This window comes from Eublepharis macularius, chromosome 8 (genome assembly GCF_028583425.1).
Source record: "Eublepharis macularius isolate TG4126 chromosome 8, MPM_Emac_v1.0, whole genome shotgun sequence".
Taxonomy (NCBI): domain Eukaryota; kingdom Metazoa; phylum Chordata; class Lepidosauria; order Squamata; family Eublepharidae; genus Eublepharis; species Eublepharis macularius.
In genome coordinates, this window is record NC_072797.1 from 109,547,717 (window position 1) to 109,570,099 (window position 22,383).

Genomic DNA, 22,383 nt, shown 5'->3' on the forward strand with positions numbered 1-22,383 from the left:
AAGGTACAGCTCTCATTCTTTGACAATATCCTGGCCTTAGCTTGTCATGTGCGTCAAAAATACAGATTGGACTACAGCATGGTGTTCCTAGAGCTAAACTGTGGAGATTTCATAATTTTCTTGTGGCTGTATAAAATGTCTCATACTAACTATTGACAGGTGATCATATGTTTTTAATTCCAACTCTTCCTACCATTACCAAACAAACACTTTCTCAGACAGAAAAATGTAATGAAGTTTATATTTATATTCAGGGCTTTTTTTCTGGGAAAAAAGGTGGTGGAACTCAGTGGGTTGCCCTCAGAGAAAATGGTCACATGGCTGGTGGCCCTGCCCCCTGATCTCTAGACAGAGGAGAATTTAGATTGATGTCTAAACTCCCCTCTGTTTGGAGATCAGGGGGCGGGGCCACCAGCCATGTGACCATTTTCAAGAGGTTCCAGAACTCCGTTCCACCGCGTTCCTGCTGAAAAAAAGCCCTGTTTATATTACTCCTTCCCAAACGGAACTTGGTTTGTAATCTAAAATAAAAATTAGTTTGCATCCTATGTATAAACTCTTATCCCCCAGTCCTCTGAGTAATCTGCATTCAGTCCCTAAATGTGTATTTACAATTTCACTGGTGCTGACTACTTGTGAGATTGAAGACTTTATCCAAAGTCATCACAGGGAAAGCAAAAAAAGACGTTCTTGTTATGATGTGGGGGTGGGGGGAGCTTTTACTTTTGTCTGGATCCATGATGAATCTTAATCACTCTTTTTCTAACCCTTCATTGTATCTCCCCATCCTCATTTACTTTTAATAACAATAACACCCTTCAAGACAACTTAACACCCCTTCAGAGTGGTTTACGAAGTATGTTGTTAGGTGGGTGGGGCTGAGAGAGCTCTAGAAGAGCTGTGAATAACCCAGGTGACTTCAAGCAGCGGAGTGGGAATCAAACCCAGTTCTCCAGATTAGAGTCTTTAACCATTACACCAAACAGAGGATAAAGCCCCTGAGGATGGCATTAACCATGCCATGGTTTGCCAGTCCTTGAATGTACTTGTGGATTTAGTGTTCACCCTTTTGAGGGAAACAATATACTGTTGTTCTCTATTAAAGCAGATTTTTGGATCCTGATTTATGAGAAGGCAGCAAACCATAGTTATGGCTTGGGCACGAATATGCAAGCCTTTTAACTGTTCAACTACAGAGTAGGGGAAGGAGAAGAGAAAGAAGCACATGAGTCAGGATTCTCCAGGCTGAAGAGTTCTGGAGAACTCGGAGCTTGCACACTGTTGGGATTGTGGTTTGTTTTTGGATTTCGGAACAGTGCAGCTGTAAACAATTACTCTCGATCAAGTTGCGCCAAAGGATGGTTTGATACTGCATCTGAAGTATGCTTCTAAAAAATTTCACTCATGTAACTGATCTTGTTCATGGAATGACAAGTCATGGTTGTCAATGTTTATACCTGGGCCTTATACATTTGGACTCAAAACCTTTACAATTTTCACTTAACTTAGAACCTGATGGATAACTTTTTTTTTTAAAAAAAGTGCATTATCTGATACTATTCTCCCAAACTGAACAGATTAAGCAAATATGCATATAGAAATGCTACAAATAACAGTAGATCTTGCTCCACTTTTTTGACTAAGGAAAACTTATAAACATTTGCATATAGTCATTGTTTTGACTAAAACTTCCTTCAAATGTGTTTCCTTTCCAATAAGAGTATGTGAAAGGTGACCTCTTATCCATGTACATACCTCTCTGACAGTCATGTGACTACGTTTTACGTCAAACTGTCAGTTATGATAACAGACACAATATGCACACCCTAAGTGTTGATAACCTGTTTCCTGAATCTATTAAGTTCTGTTTGAGAGCGTACTTGCAGTGCTCCTTCAGTTTTTGCCTAACACGAAAGTGTTCATCTACCCTGACAATTTTAAAACCATACATTTTGATTAAAGTGACAAAATTCCATTTAATATAGATCTGATACAATTATAACACATGAAGAAAACTTCTGTGTTCAGTTCACTCAAAAAATGAAAGATGCATTCAGAAGTACAACTCCCTGATATAAAATTACAATATTGGGTGTAAGAATTAAAATGTAAATAAGAATGCATGTTGTAGTTTCCTAGGTTTTAAAATAGATTTCATATTGTTGTGCTGAGTAACTGGGATGGCTCTGTCAAAAATTAATGCTAGCTACAGTCATACCTTCAAAGCCTAGCATGTGCTAGTAAAAACATACTGCTAAATTATTTAACATTCGGGTCTTTAAAATATGCCAATGGTTTTAACTTCTGGATCAAGAGCAGCACATGGAAGAGTCTAACATTTTCAAGACAATAACTTTGTCTTGCATTTTTGCATTTTCCTAATTAACTGCAATTAGGAAATTAAACAGTTCTAAAAAAGGTTCGAGATAGCAACATCAAGGTTAAAAAGTATACATTTTGTTTCAGTTGAAAGATGATTAATTACAAAATGTTTTAAAGATTAATTAAAATTTAATTTTCCAGACTATATTAATAAAATAGAGAAAAAAATCAGAATACAACACGAACCTAGTTTTGTTCATGTCAATCAATTATGATTTAAAAACCTCTTTGCAACAGCTGAGCTAACTGCATGTGTTGAACTTGAATATAGGAGTAAAGTTAGAAAAGTACCTCTTTAAATACAAGAAATGACTTTCCTAGTTCAGAAGTTTTACTCCTGCCTGAAGAATTATCTGCACAATGGTCTCTCCTGTGGGGTACCGCAGAGGATTCCATGTCAGGGCAGAGTATATTCTCAATATCCATAATGTGCCATAACAACTTATTGAGCTCAGCCACTTCCCTGCACATTTTGAGAATGTAGCCCCAAACATACCCAATATTTCCCCCTTTGCATTGGACTGTATGTGTAAAGACAGACACTATTATCAATCTTCTCAGTGCTAATCTTTTTAGAGTTTCTATTGAAACTCTTGTGGCATGTGGTGCATTAGTCCCTCATTAATCACATTTAATTCTGGAAGCAAACTTAAGAACAAAATATTAATACTAATATAATATTTTACCACAGAGGAAACAATAAACCCCAAAGAATCAGAGTTACCAACAGGATGAACTCCTATCTGCAATTAATGTCTCAAGATTATCATTTATATAACCTAAGCATAATTCAGCATCTAGGGATAAATTTTAACAGCTAACATTGGGATCTTTAAGCAGCACCATTCTGACATAGACCTGTTTGTAGAAGTGGCTGTTTAAAAACATCACATTAAAGGTTTATTATTTTACTGTTGTTTCAGTATAGAAATATTCAACAATTCATGGTAGTTAGGAATCACCAATTACCTGTGTCCCACATACAAAAGGGAATGCTTAGATTTATGATTCCTAATAATAATCTTGACTGTGTAAATATCATACCCATATTAAGTTATTTTTTTATAACAGGCTTTTCATTATATTCAGCTCAGTAAATTAAAATCTATTACACTCATTGGTTCTGTGTGCATGTGATGTTTCAAAGCTATATTTATAATGTTTCCATAAATGTAAACATTCCAACAATTTTGTGTAAAAAATTGTTTCACTGGAAATTCTACTGAACAGTTATTTTGTGAAGAAACAATTTATAAGGAGAATCACCAACTATATAAGCACTATAAATTTATGGTCATTACTGCAATTTATATAGGATATAGTTTTCTATTTAAAAAAAGCACTCAGGAATAAATGTCAATACTTCTCATAACCTAAGAGAATAAATCTCTACAGAGCCCCATCCAGTGAAGCAGAGAATGTACCTGTGACAATATTTATTCCTAAGGGGGTCAAAGTATATTAAAAGGAATGGAGAATGTTTAAAACACCTCTCTGGAACTAAAACCATTGGCTTTCTAATTTAGAATTTCTCTCAGCTAATATAAAATGATTGATTGCCTTTATTTCATGTACCCCTTGATTTTCCTTTTCATTCATCATGGCCTACTTTAAACCAAATGCATTTAGGGCCTGCCACCAGAAGAGTGGTCTCTTTTAAATTGTTGTAAAGTAATGAAAGGACATAATAAATCAATCTTATTTCTGCCTTACAAAAGCATAACCTTTACTCTAGCCAAGTAATTTAGACAATTTCAGCATGTGTGCTTTTTTTTTCAAGACAATAAAATTGTTCAGTACTGTCATTTCTGAGGCGTTTTTAGAGTTAGACCAATCGGTGTTATCAAAGAAGACCTTGAAAATTCTGTATGTTCAATACTATTTCACTGAGCCTCGCAAGACACATATTGTTATTTGTCACATGCTTCCCAAGCTTATTATTATATAATTTTTCACAGCAAAATTACAGAGTAAACTGTGAAAACTGAAGCTATTGCTACTGTGGTAATAATGAAATGACTGAACTTGCTCCTCCCCTTGGCAGAGAGGCCAAAACCAAGCAATTGGGCACCAACGCCTTGGTTAATGCTGCTGAGTCTTTATGCAGGACTTCAGAGACTTATCATGACGAAGAACTTAAGAACTGCTTGCTTGCATCAAGTCAATGGTCAATCAGATGCCCTGAAATACTGGTGGCTATTCTCTGTTGTTGGTCTTAGCAAATTTATTGCATCTGAATATGGACCTTCCATTTGGCTATCACGGTTAACAATCACTGAGAGATATCTACCATGAATTTTCCTATCCCCTTTTAGATGCCATAAAGTTAATGGCCATTACCAGCTCTTGTACCAAGAACATAAAGGATTATACAAATAAACAATTAATTATGGAATAGGAAAATATGAGGTTATAAAATATTTTCACAGTTGGAAAGTACTGCTATCTTAATAGGAAAATATTCCTCTATTATTCACATACTGGCCCATTTCACTGGTACAATCTGATTGTGTGTTTGAGTAGGTTGCCCCCCCCCCCCAATAATTTATGAGTGGTTCATGCATAAACACATAGTCTGTGCAAATCTTTACCTTCCACAAGGGAAGGTAATCCCATGCAGTTATGCCACACTAGGCACACTGAAATAACTGTTCGTAAATCTGACCTTTGGTGTATGCTTTTCCTCATGGAATGTTCACATCTCAAGTTAATTTAGGTATGCAGTAAAAGGCAGCATGTGCTTACTCCTCCACTAAGTGAAAGAGTAGCTGCAAGGTTAAACTGTCTTAAATGATTAATTAAGAATACACTTTTCAACCCTTAACAAGTTGATAAAACATTGAAGGATATCAGAACAAAAATTTATTAAACCTTCATCCCTTCTGTTTATCAAATTCCTCAGCTCTGCCACCTCTCTTCAAACTACATAACCATTTTCCCCATGAACCAGATAGTAAAATATTTAGTTATTTATAGAACTGGTTACTGCATTTTGAGAAGCTGTCACAGGAACAAAGATAATAGGAAGCAAGCATTGCTGCTGTAACATTTTAGGACTACACGACAAGCCTAGCCAATCACATTATTAAGATTACTTTTCAGGATTAAGGAATATGAAATGGTTTTACGTTTTCTTAACAGAGTGAATCTCACAGCTAGGAGAATTTTATATTCTTTTATATTCTTTTTAAAAACCTTGGATAGTACTCTACAGTCACAAGATAAGGGAATGACATTGTAGTTTGTTTATTTACTGACAGACTTTATTTATATTCTGCCTCTCTCCCCAATGGGGAACCAAAGTGACTCACATCTTTCTCCTCTTTTATCTTCACAACAACCCTGTGAGGTACGTTAGACTGAAAGGATATGACTGTCCCAAGGTCATCCAGCAAGCTTCCATGGCAGAGTGGAAATTTGAAGATATGCCTCCCAGATCCTAGTCGGACACTCTAAGCACTACATCTCTCTCTTATTTGCAATGTTTAATACATGTACCACATTGCTTTTTCTGCATCGTCTTTTACCTTTGTAATTCACTTTCTGCATTAGGGTATGTCTTATTTTCTATTTCTATATTCCTAATGCATTGTTTATTGGATGTCCAATACTGTCTGACTGAATAGTTTTTTCTATTTTATCTTCACAATCACGCTGTGAGGTAGGTTAAGCTAAGAGAAAGTCACTAGTCCAAGATTACCATATGGATTTCCTGGCAAAAGAGGGGATTTGATCCCAGAACCCAATACTGTAGTCAATGTAGCTAAAGCTTTTAAAAACCAAAACCAAGAAACAAAATAGAATTGTAAATTTTTTAATGTATTTAGAATATAATTCTTGCCTGCCAATAAGCATTATTTCAAAACATTCACCCCTAATACTTATCAATTTAAATATATTTATCATTATTTGGTTTTTTCAGATGTTTTCAGCAAGGTCTCACTGGTTGGGGGGGGACCCTTGTAATATATCGATTACTTTGAATAAACTAACATCTTTACAGCTTTCTCTGAACTCTGCATGAGATACAGTCATGCTGCCATTTACGCCTTGGAATGGATAGGCATGGGGGAAGTTTCCAGATGTAACACAGTAGTCTGGCAATATCACAACACACACAGAGAACAAACATCGGCACCAAACATTCATGTGAGCATCAGTCCAACAGACTACAGTATCGTAAGTTGCAAAAATCTCACACTGATGTAAAATAATTTAATTCTGCACTACCAAAATTTAGTTTTATTTTAAGATGAAACAATTAACACTGGGTTTCTGCAGCTCCCTGCTATTGACTGTGGCCAATTTGATTATTCACCACAATTAATTTCAGCAGTATGTTTTTGCAGTTTGGATAAACAATTAATTGGAATAAAATTTACAGCATTAATGAGATGTGAAATCTAAAAAGCAAGTTGAAACACAAATGATGTCAGTAACTAGAAAAAAATGTGTTTGCATCACAGGGAACCAACAAAGTACTTTTAACAATTAATATAGGGACAATGATGATCTGATTGTATAATTCTTTTGGAATGGAACAAATTTAAAAACAGTATGCGCTTAAATATAATCAGACTAGTAAATAGCTTGAGAATCAAAGCTTTATAGTTAGACATCCGAAGTATTCTTTATAAAGGTATTCATATCCAGTTATAAATTCCACTTTTTTCCAGGTTTTTAAAAAATAACATAAATGAAGGATTCACTTGGGAAAGTCCTTAATATGGCCCAACTCTAAGAAACATGTTAACTATTGATACTGGATGTATATATACATTTCATACAAGAATATAGAAGCCTCTGGTGTCCTGCTCTACTCTAAGATGTCAATGGCCACACTTATGAGGACGTTATTGCAAATATTTGTTTTTTATTGTTAACACCTATGTGAAACTTGCCCACCTGTTGCTGGTGTAGGAAGGAAGAGTCTCGTGGACTTAGTCCCACATATCGATTGGCTTGTGATGTGCCTGAGGCTGTGTAGGCTGATTAAGGAAGAACAAAACAGATTGATATAGACACCTATCTTAACTTCTACCTTGTATAGTTCAAACATGAGAGATCCAGAGTTATGATCTGCAATACATAAATTATGTCTACAATTTAGATAACAAAATAATCAGAAACATGAATTTGGCCATAGATACTGACTTCAATGGATTTGGCCAAGCCTATTGACTTCAATGGAATCTGCATGAGCATGGGGCTAGAGAGCAATTCTAAACAGGTTTACTCAGAATCCTCCTAAGGTCTATGCTTTAGGGTTTAATGTCAGGGTTCTTAAGATTTCACAGTTGGGCTATCAAATTCTCTGCCTGATACCAGCTTTTTACCAGTTTGGCTAAAGTACAACCTAACCACTCTAAGCTCTCCTATAGCTCAGTGAACTAAATCACACGAATTTACCTCTAAGATTTTGTGGTATTATTCATTATTCCAACATCCGTTATTTCAGAGTATAACTCAGATTCAGAGCATAACTTTTCACATAAGAAATGGATCTAAACTTTTGATATGAGGTGTAATAGTTTTTTGTGGAAAGAGTTATGTTCTTTTTATCAATAAAAGAAATGCATAATTTTAAAATTTTATTTTGTACATCCCAAAATGCTAGAGCAGATACACTGCCTGATCTAGGTATCTAAGGTAAAAGCGCCTAAAGGTTCTCCCCCCCCCCCCCCCGTAGAACCATGCGTGTGGTTAATGGGATACACAACCTTTCCCCTGTAGGTTACCTTTCAAATTGAGAATAGGTCACTGTGACTGAAACTCATTAACTTCTGATCATTCATGGTAGTCTGTGTAAAATTAGGTAGGTGGGCCTACTCTATTTCCTAGCTTGCAGATATCCACATTACACAAATCAATTTCATAGCAATACCATTTTGACTGCCACAGACAAGCCCTGAAAGAATGGATAAGCACACAAAATATAATGGATTCATTTAAAGCTGTTTTGCTTAACAGTTATTACATAAACAGTTTCTTAATCTAGTTCCTTCTTCCTTATATATACCATGAAATGTGTATGTTTTATGTAAAATTATGCATCAATGGATACAGGAATATGTATGCTTAGCCTTAGCATATACTAACTGGCAGCATATGCTAGAAACAGTTAACAGTATTAAGTATATTTCTAATGTCACCAGCTGATATTTTAGGTAACACTGATCCTTCTGCAAGTATTAATTTATTAGAAGTAAAAATCTGAAAGCATCTTACTGAAACAGCACTACTGACCAGCTGAAATCCAGATGCGTGTGTGAAGTTTCTCCATTACACCATTAAAAACCAGAGTAAGAGGTTTTTAAAAGGAAGTGAACTATTGTTTTATTTTATCCTGGTTAAAAGCATATCAATTCATTGCAAATGATCGAGTTTAGAAATTGTTTTTTAAAAAACAGGTTCAAATCAGATATGGAAAACCAGAGGAGAATTCTGACCATAGCTCTCACGTTTTTTAAACGCTATTGATAAACTAGTAGATAATTATGATAATTAAGATACACTCTCCTTTCTCACTATAACCTTTATTTCATTTGACCAAAAGGGGGAGAAGCATTCCAGATCTATTTAACAGATATTTTGGAATATTAACCTTAAGAAGAATTGTTAATTTTAACTCTAATACTCAGAAACTCCAATACTCGGGAACCACATATTCATAATGTGTTCAGAGATACACTAAGAAAATTAGTAAGATCTGTACATATTTATTTATTTACAACATTTTTATCCCACCTTTCTGCCTTCACAGGGTTACCAAGGCAGCTGTCATATTTAAAACATACAAAGTAAAGTATCGTCTTAAAAACCATTAAAACAATTTAAAACCAGAATCTTTGGATCTCTGTGTTTGTATGCTGCAGTAGATTTTGATTAGCTATAGTTGTAATCTTATCTCATGTGGAAGCTGCCAGGACAGCCACTTCCAGGTGGTGAGGACTATGTAACGTACAGCCATAATGTCAGTCAATGGTGTGCTGCACACGTGCTTGTGTTTTTCATGCTAGTACTGCACATTCTTGGTGGCCACAGGTGCTGGGAATACTCAATGCAACAACACTAACTTCTGTGATGAGCCACTCTATTGCATGGACCTTGCACCATGCTGAAATGCTACTAGGCTGCATTTATGGGGCTACTGTAACTTATGGCAGTGGCTCTAGCAAAACTGATACACCAATGTTTTTATAGGTGCAATTCCATTGAAGGCTATAGGATACATAACACGGTACTGGATATACTAAATAATTAAGTATAAATGATTCAGGAGTTTTAACATTTTTTTCCAGTACCAACACTACTGAATAAAAATATTATTTAAACGAGGATCATAGCTCTAATTCAATATGTTTTGAACATGATTTCTACACAAAAGTGTACTGAGGTGAAATCAACTGCATCTCTTATTTCTCTCTTTCTTTTGGAAACTAGGTGTAGGCAATTTTATAAGCTTCCTGTCTGGCTTCCCAATGTCATTTATAACGTCCACCTTAAATGAAGAATCAAGCTTTTTTCTCACTGTGAAGTTGCCATTCAAACTAATTTGCTTCTCTTTTTGGAGATTTTGGCTGCCATTTCACAAATGTCAAGTCATATTAACACATTTTTAAATAGTAATTTTAGAGTAAAAGTGTTTTTCAACCATATTGATGCTAGGTTTGTTTTCTATTATCAACTATGATCATCTGCCTGGTCAAATAGCAGGAAAAGGCACCCTGATTTGGCCTTAATTGGAAATGATTTTGATCTTTTGATGGACATTTTTTGTTTTCCTATAGAAATACTTACTGGTTGCTGTAGGTGAAGATGCCTCACCTTCAGTGGATGTAATGATGGGTTTAGTGTCTGTCATGGTCAGGGTCACAGGCCGCACCGTACTGTGATGGGGAGAGGGTGCCAAAACTGGAGTAAAATGGCCAGGCATTTTCCCTACTACTTGACCACTGCTGTTAGGCTACAAAACAAAACCAGAAGAATGCCTTGTGAAATACACACATAGTGCTTAAGAAGAGTGCTCACTATTCTGGGGTATTCCAGAACCTTGCTTCTGCAGTGTGCTGCTTTGATATCCAAATATCACCCTGTATAGGAGACTATAGCATCACTACAGCATCAAAACAGATATGGTTTCTGGGGGTTTTTTGGGTAGTTTGTGGTATTTTTTCCTTTATGAAGATGACTTTCACAAATGTTAAACATGCCTTTCTTGTTGTAGAACAAAATTATATCCATTGGTGTTTGTTATATAGGTTATGTTTTGGTCATTCCAATAGGTTAAAGGGGACAAGACAATAAGACACCCAAAGGGATCCCTCGAAATGAATCCAAAGCATACATCGGAATGCCTCTAGCAATGTGGATGTGAACGGGAGGTTTGCAGATGTTAATTTAATGACCCCACAAATATATCTTGATTGAAATCATGTCATGCTGTATGTTTTAGAGATTGTTCTAAGTCAGTAAGAGAAATATTCTAAACAACTCAAATAATAACTGAAAGGCATTAGGTACCTGCTATAGGAACTCAGATAGGATGGATGGCAAGGATAGGATGGTTAATTTTATACCTGATTTACATTTGCCTACTTTTAAAAGTACACTAACAAACAATGCCAAAAAATTTAAATTGTTCAGTGACAGCTGCACTGACATGCTGGGAACCATTCAGGGAGCAAAAAAAGTCTGGCAAAGATCAAGAGCTAACAAATGCCATGAATGGACATGACATGGGAAGCAAACAACAGAACCTACTGATGGGGGAGAAGTCAATGGAGAAAACTAAGACACATTTCTGACAGACTATAATAGTTTATAAATAAATGCATGCGCACAGATGATTGCAATGGCATGCACAAATGGGGATATCTTCTTGCTTCTGGATGCAACAGACTGGTTGCTAGTCACATCTGAAAGTTTGAAACTTCTGAAGCACCCTCAGAAGAAATAACTATGCAACATATGGTCTAGGTTAAATACATCCAATATCTTCAGCCGCTGCTGATCTCACCTTCTATTTAAACTTTCCACACAAAGAGCTTTTTATTACACAAATACACATCACAAAATTATGTGCTTCCAAAATTACACACTTACAGTTGGAAATCCAAGTGTAGAATTCCTTTTGGAATTTGCAGGTATGTGTATGCTATTATTTTATTGGCCTTTACCAGTTATATACTGTAGCTCAGAGGGGTCATGATTTTTTTTAAAAAACTGTATTCGTGTTCATGAAGAAAAAGTAAGCTTATATTAGTGCTGGTTGACAACAATAGTGCAAGAGCCAGCGTGGTGCAATGGTTAGAGTGCTGGACTAGGGTCTGGGAGAAGCAGGTTTGAATCCCCATTCTGCCATGGAAGCCTGCTGGGTGACTTTGGGCCAGTCACATACTCCTACTTCATAGAGTTATTGTGAGGATTAAATGGAGGAGAGGAGGATGCTGTAAGTCACTTTGGGTTCCCATTTGGGAGAAAGGTAGGGTATAAATAAAAAGTAAATAAATAGATAAATGTAGGGATGTTGTCAAGAATTATTAATGATTGTGGGGACCAGGTCTTTAATCCTTTGCATGTTAATCTGTTTTGTTGCATTTAATCTGTTTTACATACATTGGGTAGACTAAATATGTATTATGCAGCTATGTGTATGGATACACAAATATGTACATACATACATACATTCATGACTGACTATGAGTGTATTGATACAGCCTTGAAATAGTATTGGCTTTTTTACTTCAGCAGGATACTACTGTCACATATTTCAATTGTTATCCACTCAAGTAACATATAATTTTTAAATATAAATCAATTGTACAGCTGACATCCCCATATATATACTAAATGCTTATCCGGTTTTTTTAAAAGATTAAAACCACTTGCAGCTTAGGTAGTAAAGTCACATCCCACTGTCTGCAGAAATAGCAGTAATGGTAAGAGCCCCTGGGATGGGCGGTATATAAATTGAATAAATAAATATAAATTGAATAAATAAAATAAGATACCGAGAAGTACTAAAGTATGAAGCCCCCCATCTTTGTACTGTTATTGGGAGAAAGAACCCAAACATGTGATGAATTATTCAAGGACATAAAATATTAGCATCACAGCATGTTAAAACTGGGACAAATAAATTAGTAGAGAATGTTTAGCCTCAAAGCCAAAAGGCCGCGAAGCGATATCACTATCCAAGAGAATAAGAAAGAGATGTTTTCTCTCTCTTCCATTCATGCGATTTGTCAAATTTACAGGGTGCTAATGGAAATTTTTTCATTAATCTTTAAAGTTGTAAGAGTCTGAAGCCACAGGTAATTCAAAAGGTTTCTGTAAATCACCCACAGCACTTTTCCAATTAAATTCTATTTAATGTTTATGTCCTAATTATGCTGTCTGTGATTTTGTTAACAGAATGCAATATGTTTTCTAGACCTGAGTATGTATTTGTGTGTGCACAATGACACTGAAAGGATTCTAGAGAAACTTAAGTATGTTAAGTACGCCATTTAAGTGCTCCACTACACAATGAAGTACTTAAACAAAATTAACCAGTCCCTTTTTCTTATAACACCTCCACACATAAGACTCTTGGAGAGCCAATAATATGCCCTGAGGTGTGATGTCACAGTGTAATATCACTTATTGCATTTTAGCAGGCAGGACAGGGCATAGAAAGCAAAGAGAGAGCAGCAGCAATTCAGGGGTTTTGAAACATCTAGTCCCACCTTAATTTTCTCAGGATTGCTTCTGCAGACCTAAAAATGGCCACTAGGGTTGCCGTACTCCAAGTGGGAACAGTATCACAATACAGAGAGTAATGCGGTAAGAAACTTACAAAAGCAGCGAAAATCCCATGTAAACTATGTATCCAAAAGGGGAAGAGTCCAGGAAATATTTACTCCAGCAGAGACCACTCCAGGCAGCCGTGACAGGTTCCAGAAACGTTGATATCTGTCCTCTAATGGGTTGTCTAGATCATATTTGGTCCCGTTTCAAATTCCATTCTTTATCATGTAATACTGTTACTGAAGATGCCAATTGGTTTTGTTTACTGATGTTCTGAGAGTGGTCTCCGCTGGAGTAAATATTTCCTGGACTCTTCCCCTTTTGGATACATAGTGCTTATGATCTATATATTGTGTAATTGTGTTGTGCTAAGTTTGTATTTGCACTTTATAAGGGATGTGCAGTAATATAATTAGTAGGCGCTTTAGCACTCGCACTTTATATTTGTATTTTAAGGTCTGTAATATTGTAGCACTTGTACGAATTATTGCTCCAACTGTGGGTCTGAGTTTTTATAAGTTTGTTGTTGTATATTAAGAAGCTCCACTGTGGACCTAAGTTGTTGTGGATTACAATTAAATATCTTATATTTGAACCTTGATTGATATATTAATTTTTATTAGTAAGTTTACATGGGATTTTCTCTGCTTTTGTAAACTCCAAGTGGGGCCTAAAGATTTTCCAGAATTACAACGGATCTCCAGACAACAACGATCAGTTCCCCTGGAGAAAATGACTGCTTTGGAGGGTGGCCATGCATTATGCCCTGCTGAGCTCTAGCACTGCTGTTAGCAAATATTTCCTACAGAATATATACAAGCAAAAAGCAATGCATTCCATCTCACTACATATATGTTTTCTGGATTTTATTCTTAACGCCTAACAAAATATAAACCATAGAGTGGTATAGCATACCCAATCATTTCAAATAAAGCTCTTTGCATTATTGCTTATCAATATTTCTAATACTGATACAGTACTGATCTAGTACTGATACAGTACTGATCTAGTACTGATCTAGTACTGCAATCCTACACAACCACCACACAACCACAAAGACACATGCAATGTTTGTATGGGGACTGAACAAGCATGACACGGTTTTAAATGTTCAGCAGTGTAAATGGCTGCTGTAAAACCTTTGAAAACATTTTCAGCTGTTTTTGTACTTTTTGTGCATGGCATAACTGCAAACCTGCAATCTAAACTTTTAAATGTATTTCTTTGACCATTCGTAGTGCCTAGGCTTATGCAAACAGTTTGGTACCTGGTAGAAAGGTCTTTATCTAATTATAGGATTGGGTAATTGTTCTGTGCATTCACACTTAACTTTTAATTAATGTATTTACTTTATTTATAGTCTGCCTTACTCCCTGAGGGGCAAACATTTTATAAGTATCCCAGAATACTAGGATTTCTTTGGCACCATACATGTCCATTGTAAGAAAACAAAGAATGAATTTTCTAGGGTATGCATGGGTTAAAAGTGTCAATACCATGAGCTTTCTTAAACAATTCTGTTGCCAAAAAACAAACTCAAATTAATTAAATGGACACAGCTGGAGGCCACTGCTATCTGCAACCATGTATCACCTTTTACTGTTCCCAAATGATTATACAGAAACTGAACAGCTTATTGGACTACAGCTCTTTTTTGGCAAACCAAGAAAATTAACCCTCTAAATTGCAGCAATGATCCATTTTTATAACAGGCAAATTTAGTTCATTTTCTTGTCACATATTTCTCTACAGACTAGTTTCAGTCTGTTTTCAAACACAGAAGATCTGACATTATTGCTGACCTAGGATACTGCTTAATATGTCTGAAAACTATTATCTAAAAATAAAACATGCCAGTGCTTCTACCCTTTACTATGCTGTTCTTTAATACTCTGTGCTTTTAGTAGGGTATCAATGTAAGTTTCATGCCAGATGACCGAGCAGGGATAGGGTTAAGTTTGATTAAGAAGATACAGACTCGGTTCATACATAATGAATGGCCAGCCTCAGCCTAAGGCTCATGCACCCACACTTCCTTTACACACCCTTGGACTCCCATTTTCACTTTCTCTTTTTGGGCAACGTATAATTTAATACTGTATCCACAGTTTGGCAGGTTTTATAATTCTGGGTTGCACTGTAATGATAAACGCTGGCCCTTTTTGCACTCACAGTTTAAAGCGCCATTTTTGAGCAGTTGCAGTGGCTTCGGCTTGGCACTGATCCTTTCACACTTCCCAGTTGTTTTGATTTGGCCTCTTGTGATTCCTTTCAGACCTGCCTCGAGAAGCCTCTGTTCAGTTTTGGGCTTTGGGGGCACTGCAGTGCACGTCACCGTTTTTTTTAAAACTTTGAGCATGTGTAATAACTGCATCTTCTGACCAACAAGGACCCCCCATGCCCACCCTTCAATCACCCACCCCCACCCCACTCTTCCAAAGGGGTAAGGAAAGACTTCAATTTGCATGGCACCTTTTTTTTTTAACTCTGAGCATATGTAGTAATGTTCCTGTGTTACTATATCTTCTGACAGGCAATCCTCCCCTTGTGCTGCCCCTTCAACCACCCCACGTCACCTCACTCTTCCTGGAGTGGAGTGCAGCAGACTCATACCCACCCCTGGCTCAGCTGAGATGTGCCGAGCCGGGACTTGGCTGGGGTGCCGGCGCTCGTGCTCCCAAGAGCTGCCTTGTCTGATCCCTGGCTGCGGAGCACGAGAGCAGCGCCCCAGCCAAGCTCCGGCTCGGCATGTCTAAGCTGAGCCAGGGGTAGGTATGAGTCTGCTCCCCCACACCGTGCCTTACCCCTGGGGAGGCAAGTCCTGCCTTACCCCGGGAAGAGTGGGGTGGGAGTGGGTGGTTGAAGGGGCGGCATAGGGGGAGGCTTGTCTGTCCGAAGATGTAGTAACGCAGGAACGTTACTACATATGCTTGAAGTTTTTTTTAAAAGTGCCGTGCAAATTGAAGTCCTGCCTTACCACTGGGAAAAGTGGGGTGGGAGTGGGTGGTTGTCACGAGGGCTGCAGAGCAGCCAAAAAAAAGGAAAGGGGGGAAGCACTGCAAAACGTTCACGTTGGCATTAATCGGGTTGGCCCCGACTGGGCAGCTGATTAAAAATTAACGTTGCGATATTTCAGCAGGGAGAAAAATCGAGGTAATGGGGGGAAAGAGCGGTACCGCATCCCATGACTAGCTTGCAAGCATGAAACCCCTGCAAACATGGGATGCGGAACAGGTACAGACATGCTTTAAATCCTAGTGTGAAAAGTACCTTTGCCTTGGACATTAACTGCTTTTTCTGCTTTTAGAAGGCACTGCCACCTACAGAAGGTGGAGGCAGCAATGCCGGGAGATTCCTGCCACCCACTGCAGACCTCAATTTGGACTCCATACTGTTCTCGGTGGTCAACTGACTCCTGAGCATATTTTCAAGTCAACTGATTACTGAGCATGAATTCAGTGCAACTGAACTTCTGCTATATCAACCTCCCCCCGTTCACCACCACACACACACTGTTTGTTGAGGAATGTGAAGCAGGAGAGGAAATGGGAAAAAGAGGGAACATATGAGCCTGTGGCACATTCCCAATGGTTTGGAGGTCTAGGAACATCTGAACTGACAACACAAGAACTAACTAGTAAAGCATTTTAACTAGTTCAAAGAGCTTTCATTCAAGAAAAATCAAGTTTCCTTAGTTGTGAAACATTAATTGCTCTGCTGAAATGCTTAGCCCATATGTGAATAACTTTTATTCATTCCACTCTTTGCCAGTGTCTGAGAGCAGCAAAGGCCCATGCCCACTTAAGATTTTGAACCATCACCTGACAAAACTGAACAGCTTAAATTTAGTGCACCAATGTCAGTGGAATTAAACTAGCTTACATCCATTCACCTAGTTTGTGTTACTAGTATGCATAACTCTGTGTTTTGCAAGCAGAGATCAATGTAACAGCTTAAACTAGTTTTTATTTCTTGAATGAACTTTTAAGGGCTCTTTAAAAATACAAACCACAACAAATTGATATAAGCAAACTGAGGCTAGCCAACATCTGCTGATTACTTAGAGCCAAGCTACAACTGACGCCTTACACAGGTTGGACACTTGTCAGCGTACCTCAAGTTTTGATGGGAAATGTCGGCATCCTGGTTTTACAGCTTGGCTCTCCATTACAGCTGCAAGACCAGGATGCCTACATTTCCCATCAAAACTTGAGGGAAGCTGACAAGTGTCCAACCTGTGTCAGGCGTCACTTGTAGCTTGGCTCCAAGTGTTACCTTGTGTTATTAATAGACCTTTTGTAAGAAAAACTTATATTACTATTAATCCTCCCATAGGACAACTGGATGCAGAAGAAAACAAGATTACGAAAAATTTGGCATACAACACCACATTGCAGAATATTTTTAACTCTTTTAACTGCTCCTAGGACTTGGTTTGGGTGGTAGGGATACCAAAGTGCTGAAATTCAGTGCCAGTTACTCGCTTGAACTTTGCACTACTATGGCTTATTATTTTCAAGTTTACCAAAAATGCTTATAAAGGCAGTATTTTAAATCACATCTGATTTCTGCTATCATAGGAAATGCTCTCTTAAAATCAGGTATATACAATATAACTTAAAAATGTGACATCAGATTTGAAGACATAAGAATTGTTTTGCTTTTGTATGTTTTATACTATAATGCACACACTATGGTTCTATAAAAGTAGGTAGTAACTTGAACTAGACCTTAACACAAGAGCGAATAAGCAGAAGCCTGCAGATGTTGTACTTCATCTGGTCCTGAGATCTGTGCTACTAAGTTGTAGCTATTTCTGCAAATGACAACTGATTGTGATCCATGATAAGGGTAATGGGTGGATTGTAATTGTTAAATTATGTTGTATGATTCTATCTCATCTTCAAGAACTGGTTATATATGCAGTAACAACTGCTTGTTTTGTCAGTGCCAGAGATTGGAGAAAAATTCCCTCTCGAGTAAAAAAAGCATGGTTAGAAAAATTAAATGATATGTTTCATGTGATCAAACTAACAGCTTATTTAAAAAGAAAACCTCTAAAAATATTGATATCTGCAAGCAAATGGCGAACCAGATGGACAATTAATTTTGGTTTATATGGATTATTTGGACCTAGAGATTAATCCAATTATTTATATTCTCTTGTCTCACTGAAATGTGAATCAAAATATTGTATTTATAGTGTGCTTATCTCTCTGAGATTTCTGCTGGGTATGTATTGTGTGTGTAAAAATTAAATGAGAAAGAAGAGGACCACAGATCTTGACACAAAAATAATTATGTATGAGGATTACCTTGCATTCTAATTTATATTTAAAGTAGCATGTATTCAACACAAATACATATTAAAGTTTACTGGCACATTTTTTAAAATCTGAAATCTAAATAATGGAAAAATTTCCGACAAAATTTCTGAAAAGTACCACCAATTCTTAATTCTTGCAGGCAAGATAAATCTCATGTTTTAGAATTATTTAATTGGAAGTTAAACTACTATGTGCTTGTTGTTTTGGATTGAAAAAATAGCTAGAATGTCACAAATTGTTTATGCCAGACCTCCTACCTTATACAGACTTTTCCTTATTTATTTTACAGATGTTTTTGTTGAAAATCTCAAGGAAAGTCATTTCCATAGCCTTCAAAGTCTCATTTCTCTCTAATCATATTTATGCTAAAATTATTATCTGTTGCTGTAAGGTTCCTCTGCTATGAAAATGCTCAACTTGGAGGTTCAAGAGGAGGTTTCATGTTCACATGGCATCTAATTAATTTTTGCTATTCGCTTCTCACTGATTGTCACATTAGAGTACAATCCATACAGATGCAAGAATATAAAACAATCTACAGCAAAATCCTAAAAATAGTAAGAACAAGCACACTCAGTAAGTACTATAGAATGTTGCCCCAAAGTTCAGAAAGATAAGACACACCTAGGTAGCTAGGGTTGTTTTCTGATGAAATGTGGAGGCACACAATCCATTTTCTAACAGTAACAAGATACTATCAAGAAACAGTGGATGGAACACTGGGTTTGGAACTAGGTGGGCGGCAGGGGGAAAATTCTGTAGAAAATGGGAGGGGGGTTGAATGTCACCAGTGATACTGTGCTGTCACTTCCAGCATGTCACTTTGGGTCAGCTGGAACAAGGGGGGAGTTTTTTAAAGTTTAAATTGCCCTCAGCGAAAACGGTCACATGGCCGGTGGCCCCCGCCCCATGATCTCCAGACAGAGGGGAGTTTAGATTGCCCTCCACGCCGCTCCAGCCGCTCATTTTCAAGAGGTGCTGGAACTCCGTTCCACCATGTTCCAGACGAAAAAAAAAAGCCCTGTCCTAAAGCAAAATGTTTCTTTATTCCCTAATGTTAATTTGATGCAGTCTCATTTTTTTCTACAATTCTTGAAACTATTTAGGGCTTCCTGACTGCTCAGTCACATGTAATTAGGTGCATTTAACACTACATTGAAGAAACCACATACTGTTTCCCTTGTGGAAATCCTTGCTAGCTTGACATCTTTAAACTAATTTTGCTTAAAATATTCCACTGAATACTGTGACTGACTCACTGTAATCGGTGCAGTAGTAAAGCAATTAGTTTTAAAATTGCTATGGGGAATGTAGAACACCTCAACCGGTTGTCTTAATCTAAATAAGCTAAAAGAATCTGGGGAGGAACAGTTCAGATTAGGTAAAATTCTGCCTGAGTATCAGATCTTTCTACTGCTGAAAAATAAAACAAATATGATCGCATATTTCAAAACCAATGAATATGCATCGAAGTGGCAAAACATAATTGAACATAACATGAAATTTCTACAATGCCATTGTATGTTATGATAATCATATTTATTTAAATACATGTTTTAAAGAAAACTGCTTTGGCTCAACCATGCAACTGTATCAATCAATTCCCTACTGTTGTTAAAATGTTATCTGAGGTTGCCTGATTCTTTCTGGTACAAAAAAAATATTCTTTCATTCTATAGCCTGCAAGATAAAATCCCAGTGTCACTATGTTCTCAGAGTCTGCATTCTGATGCCAACATATTTCCAAGGTATTCTGTAATAACAATATGCTTCTGTAAAACATCAGTGTTATTTTACCACCTCCAATCATTAAAATTCAGAGAAATGGGCAAACAGTTCCACTATATCAACAGATGCCAACTAGAATAACTCAGAAAGAGACTGGCAGTGTAATCCTATGGAGTTACTCCAATCTAACCTCATTGCTTTATATGGACTCTGTCTGGAGTAACTCTGTATATGACTGTAGTGTTAGATGGCAATCCTAATATACAAGGGAGTAAGTAGTGCTGAACCCAAAGGTTACTTCCAAGTAAACCTGCTTAAGATCAGGATGCATTTTCCACTAGATTTCGCATAAGCAAGTATAAAATTTTCTCTATGTCTGCCCATTAATTTGGCATACTGGTTTCACACAAGCAAAGCAAGGCAAACAGGTCTCATTTCCTACCATTCCGGGTTTATTCAACAGGTCAGTGAACACAATTATCCCTTGAATTCTAGACCGTGATCCCTGCCGACATGTACTGGGATACAGTGCATATTGAACGGCATTGCTTTTGGAATTTTTTTTTAACCAAAGCAGATGAGCTCTAGCATAGGAGAGAGGAAATTACCAAATAATAACAATGGGGAAACCCCTAAAAGGTTCAACAAAATGGGCTGGGGTATTGCTAAGAAGAACAGCTAGGCTCTTCACTACTTTCTCCTCTGAAGATGAGACATCAGCTGTAGGGGATAAATAAAATACAATTAAAAATCGTAACTTGGCATTTGCTTGAAACAGTGGGTTTTATGATGCACAAGTCGTAGTGACACATAAGGACCATCCAAAGGGCAAAGACCCTTGCTCATAGCACTCGGAAAGGCAATATAAGGGAACAAAAGAATATTTCTAGCATGAAATACTGTGATTCGATTGCCCAGAAAATGCAATAACCTTACAGAGGGAACACTATCTTGAAAGAAGAAATTTGGGTCCCACAAAACAAATGAGCAAGAATTCATTCACAAAAATGAACACGTAGTAAAATACTCCAGGAACACAAGGGTGAGCAACTTCATTCCATACAATGAACAACAGTGGATATTTTGCCATCTTATGAACTTCAAACTCATCAATGCAATGCATAGACATTCTCTTTCGCTGTTAGACTGGAATACTGGGACTTTAAAATTCGTGCAGGATGCGCGCTGTTGTTGAAAAGAGCCACAGATATCCAAATCTGCTAATCTCTGAAACAAGTATTAGCAAATCATTCCTTTAATTGGAGACTCTTCTTTTCAAGGCATAACAGTACTTGAAGAGTTATCTTGCTAATTATATATGGCTCCCAGTATTAAAGAGGATAAAGTGTAGTTGACAGAACAGTAAAAAGGGTAAAATTCATTATCAACTTACTACTTTTCTTGAAAATTTGAACACAAATCTGGATCAAAGTTTGCTAATATTATTGGACAGGTTTAAGAAACTCCCTACAAAATTGAAATATAAGAAATTCCTAAATACTATAAAAATTAGAATACTAAAGGCCTGATTTTAATTTGCATATTTTCCCCTCAATAATGCTTAATTGAGACATCAGTTTGAAAAAAAAAACTAAAAAGAAAACAATAAAACCCTTAGATTTTCCACACTGAATTAGCATTAAGGACTTCTAATGGATATCTTAATTGGACTTTATTATTCATGGAAATTTTACACAAATTAAAATCAACTCCAGCGTGCCCTGTTCCCATCTGAGTCTCAGCAAAAATGCTTTATGAGATAGAGATTTTTAAAAATCCAGACACTGACAGAAATCTGTAGCCTAAATCTGATATTGAGCATTAATGAGGATTAATATTTTAAGGGAAAAATTCTACATTATTTAGACTTTTTATTTAATGATAAGAACCTATGCCACACTGTCTGTAACATAACAGCGCATATGCTTACAGTCAGATTAAAATGTTTAAAGTCCAACAATTACAGTAGCTTCTATAACAGTTCAAAATAGTTATGCCTTTCATTCATTCCTGTGTTCTACAAATTAAGTAATAAGGAATTTGTTTTTGACACTTCATGAAGCATATTTACTATGGTATTTACTACTAGAGGTGGGCACGAACAGCAATACGAACAAAAAAAGCCACGAACAGCCCGATCAGCTGTTTGCAAGCA

At 36.8% G+C, this 22,383-nt stretch overlaps 1 protein-coding gene across 4 annotated transcripts in view; it reads right to left on the reverse strand.

The window, feature by feature from the left end:
- Positions 1–22,383, reverse strand: part of NFIB (nuclear factor I B) — a 242,600-nt gene that overhangs the window by 29,326 nt on the left and 190,891 nt on the right. For 2 of the 4 annotated variants that reach the window (XM_054987217.1, XM_054987219.1), the window contains exons 9-10: positions 10,183–10,348; positions 7,288–7,370 (exon numbers count right to left, since the gene is read on the reverse strand). The exons of 1 other annotated variant lie outside the window; for it this stretch is intronic. In XM_054987217.1, coding sequence (XP_054843192.1) covers positions 7,288–7,370; positions 10,183–10,348 — 249 coding nt within the window. The remainder of the gene's footprint in view (positions 1–7,287; positions 7,371–10,182; positions 10,349–22,383) is intronic. One more of the 4 variants, XM_054987218.1, reaches the window with a different exon arrangement.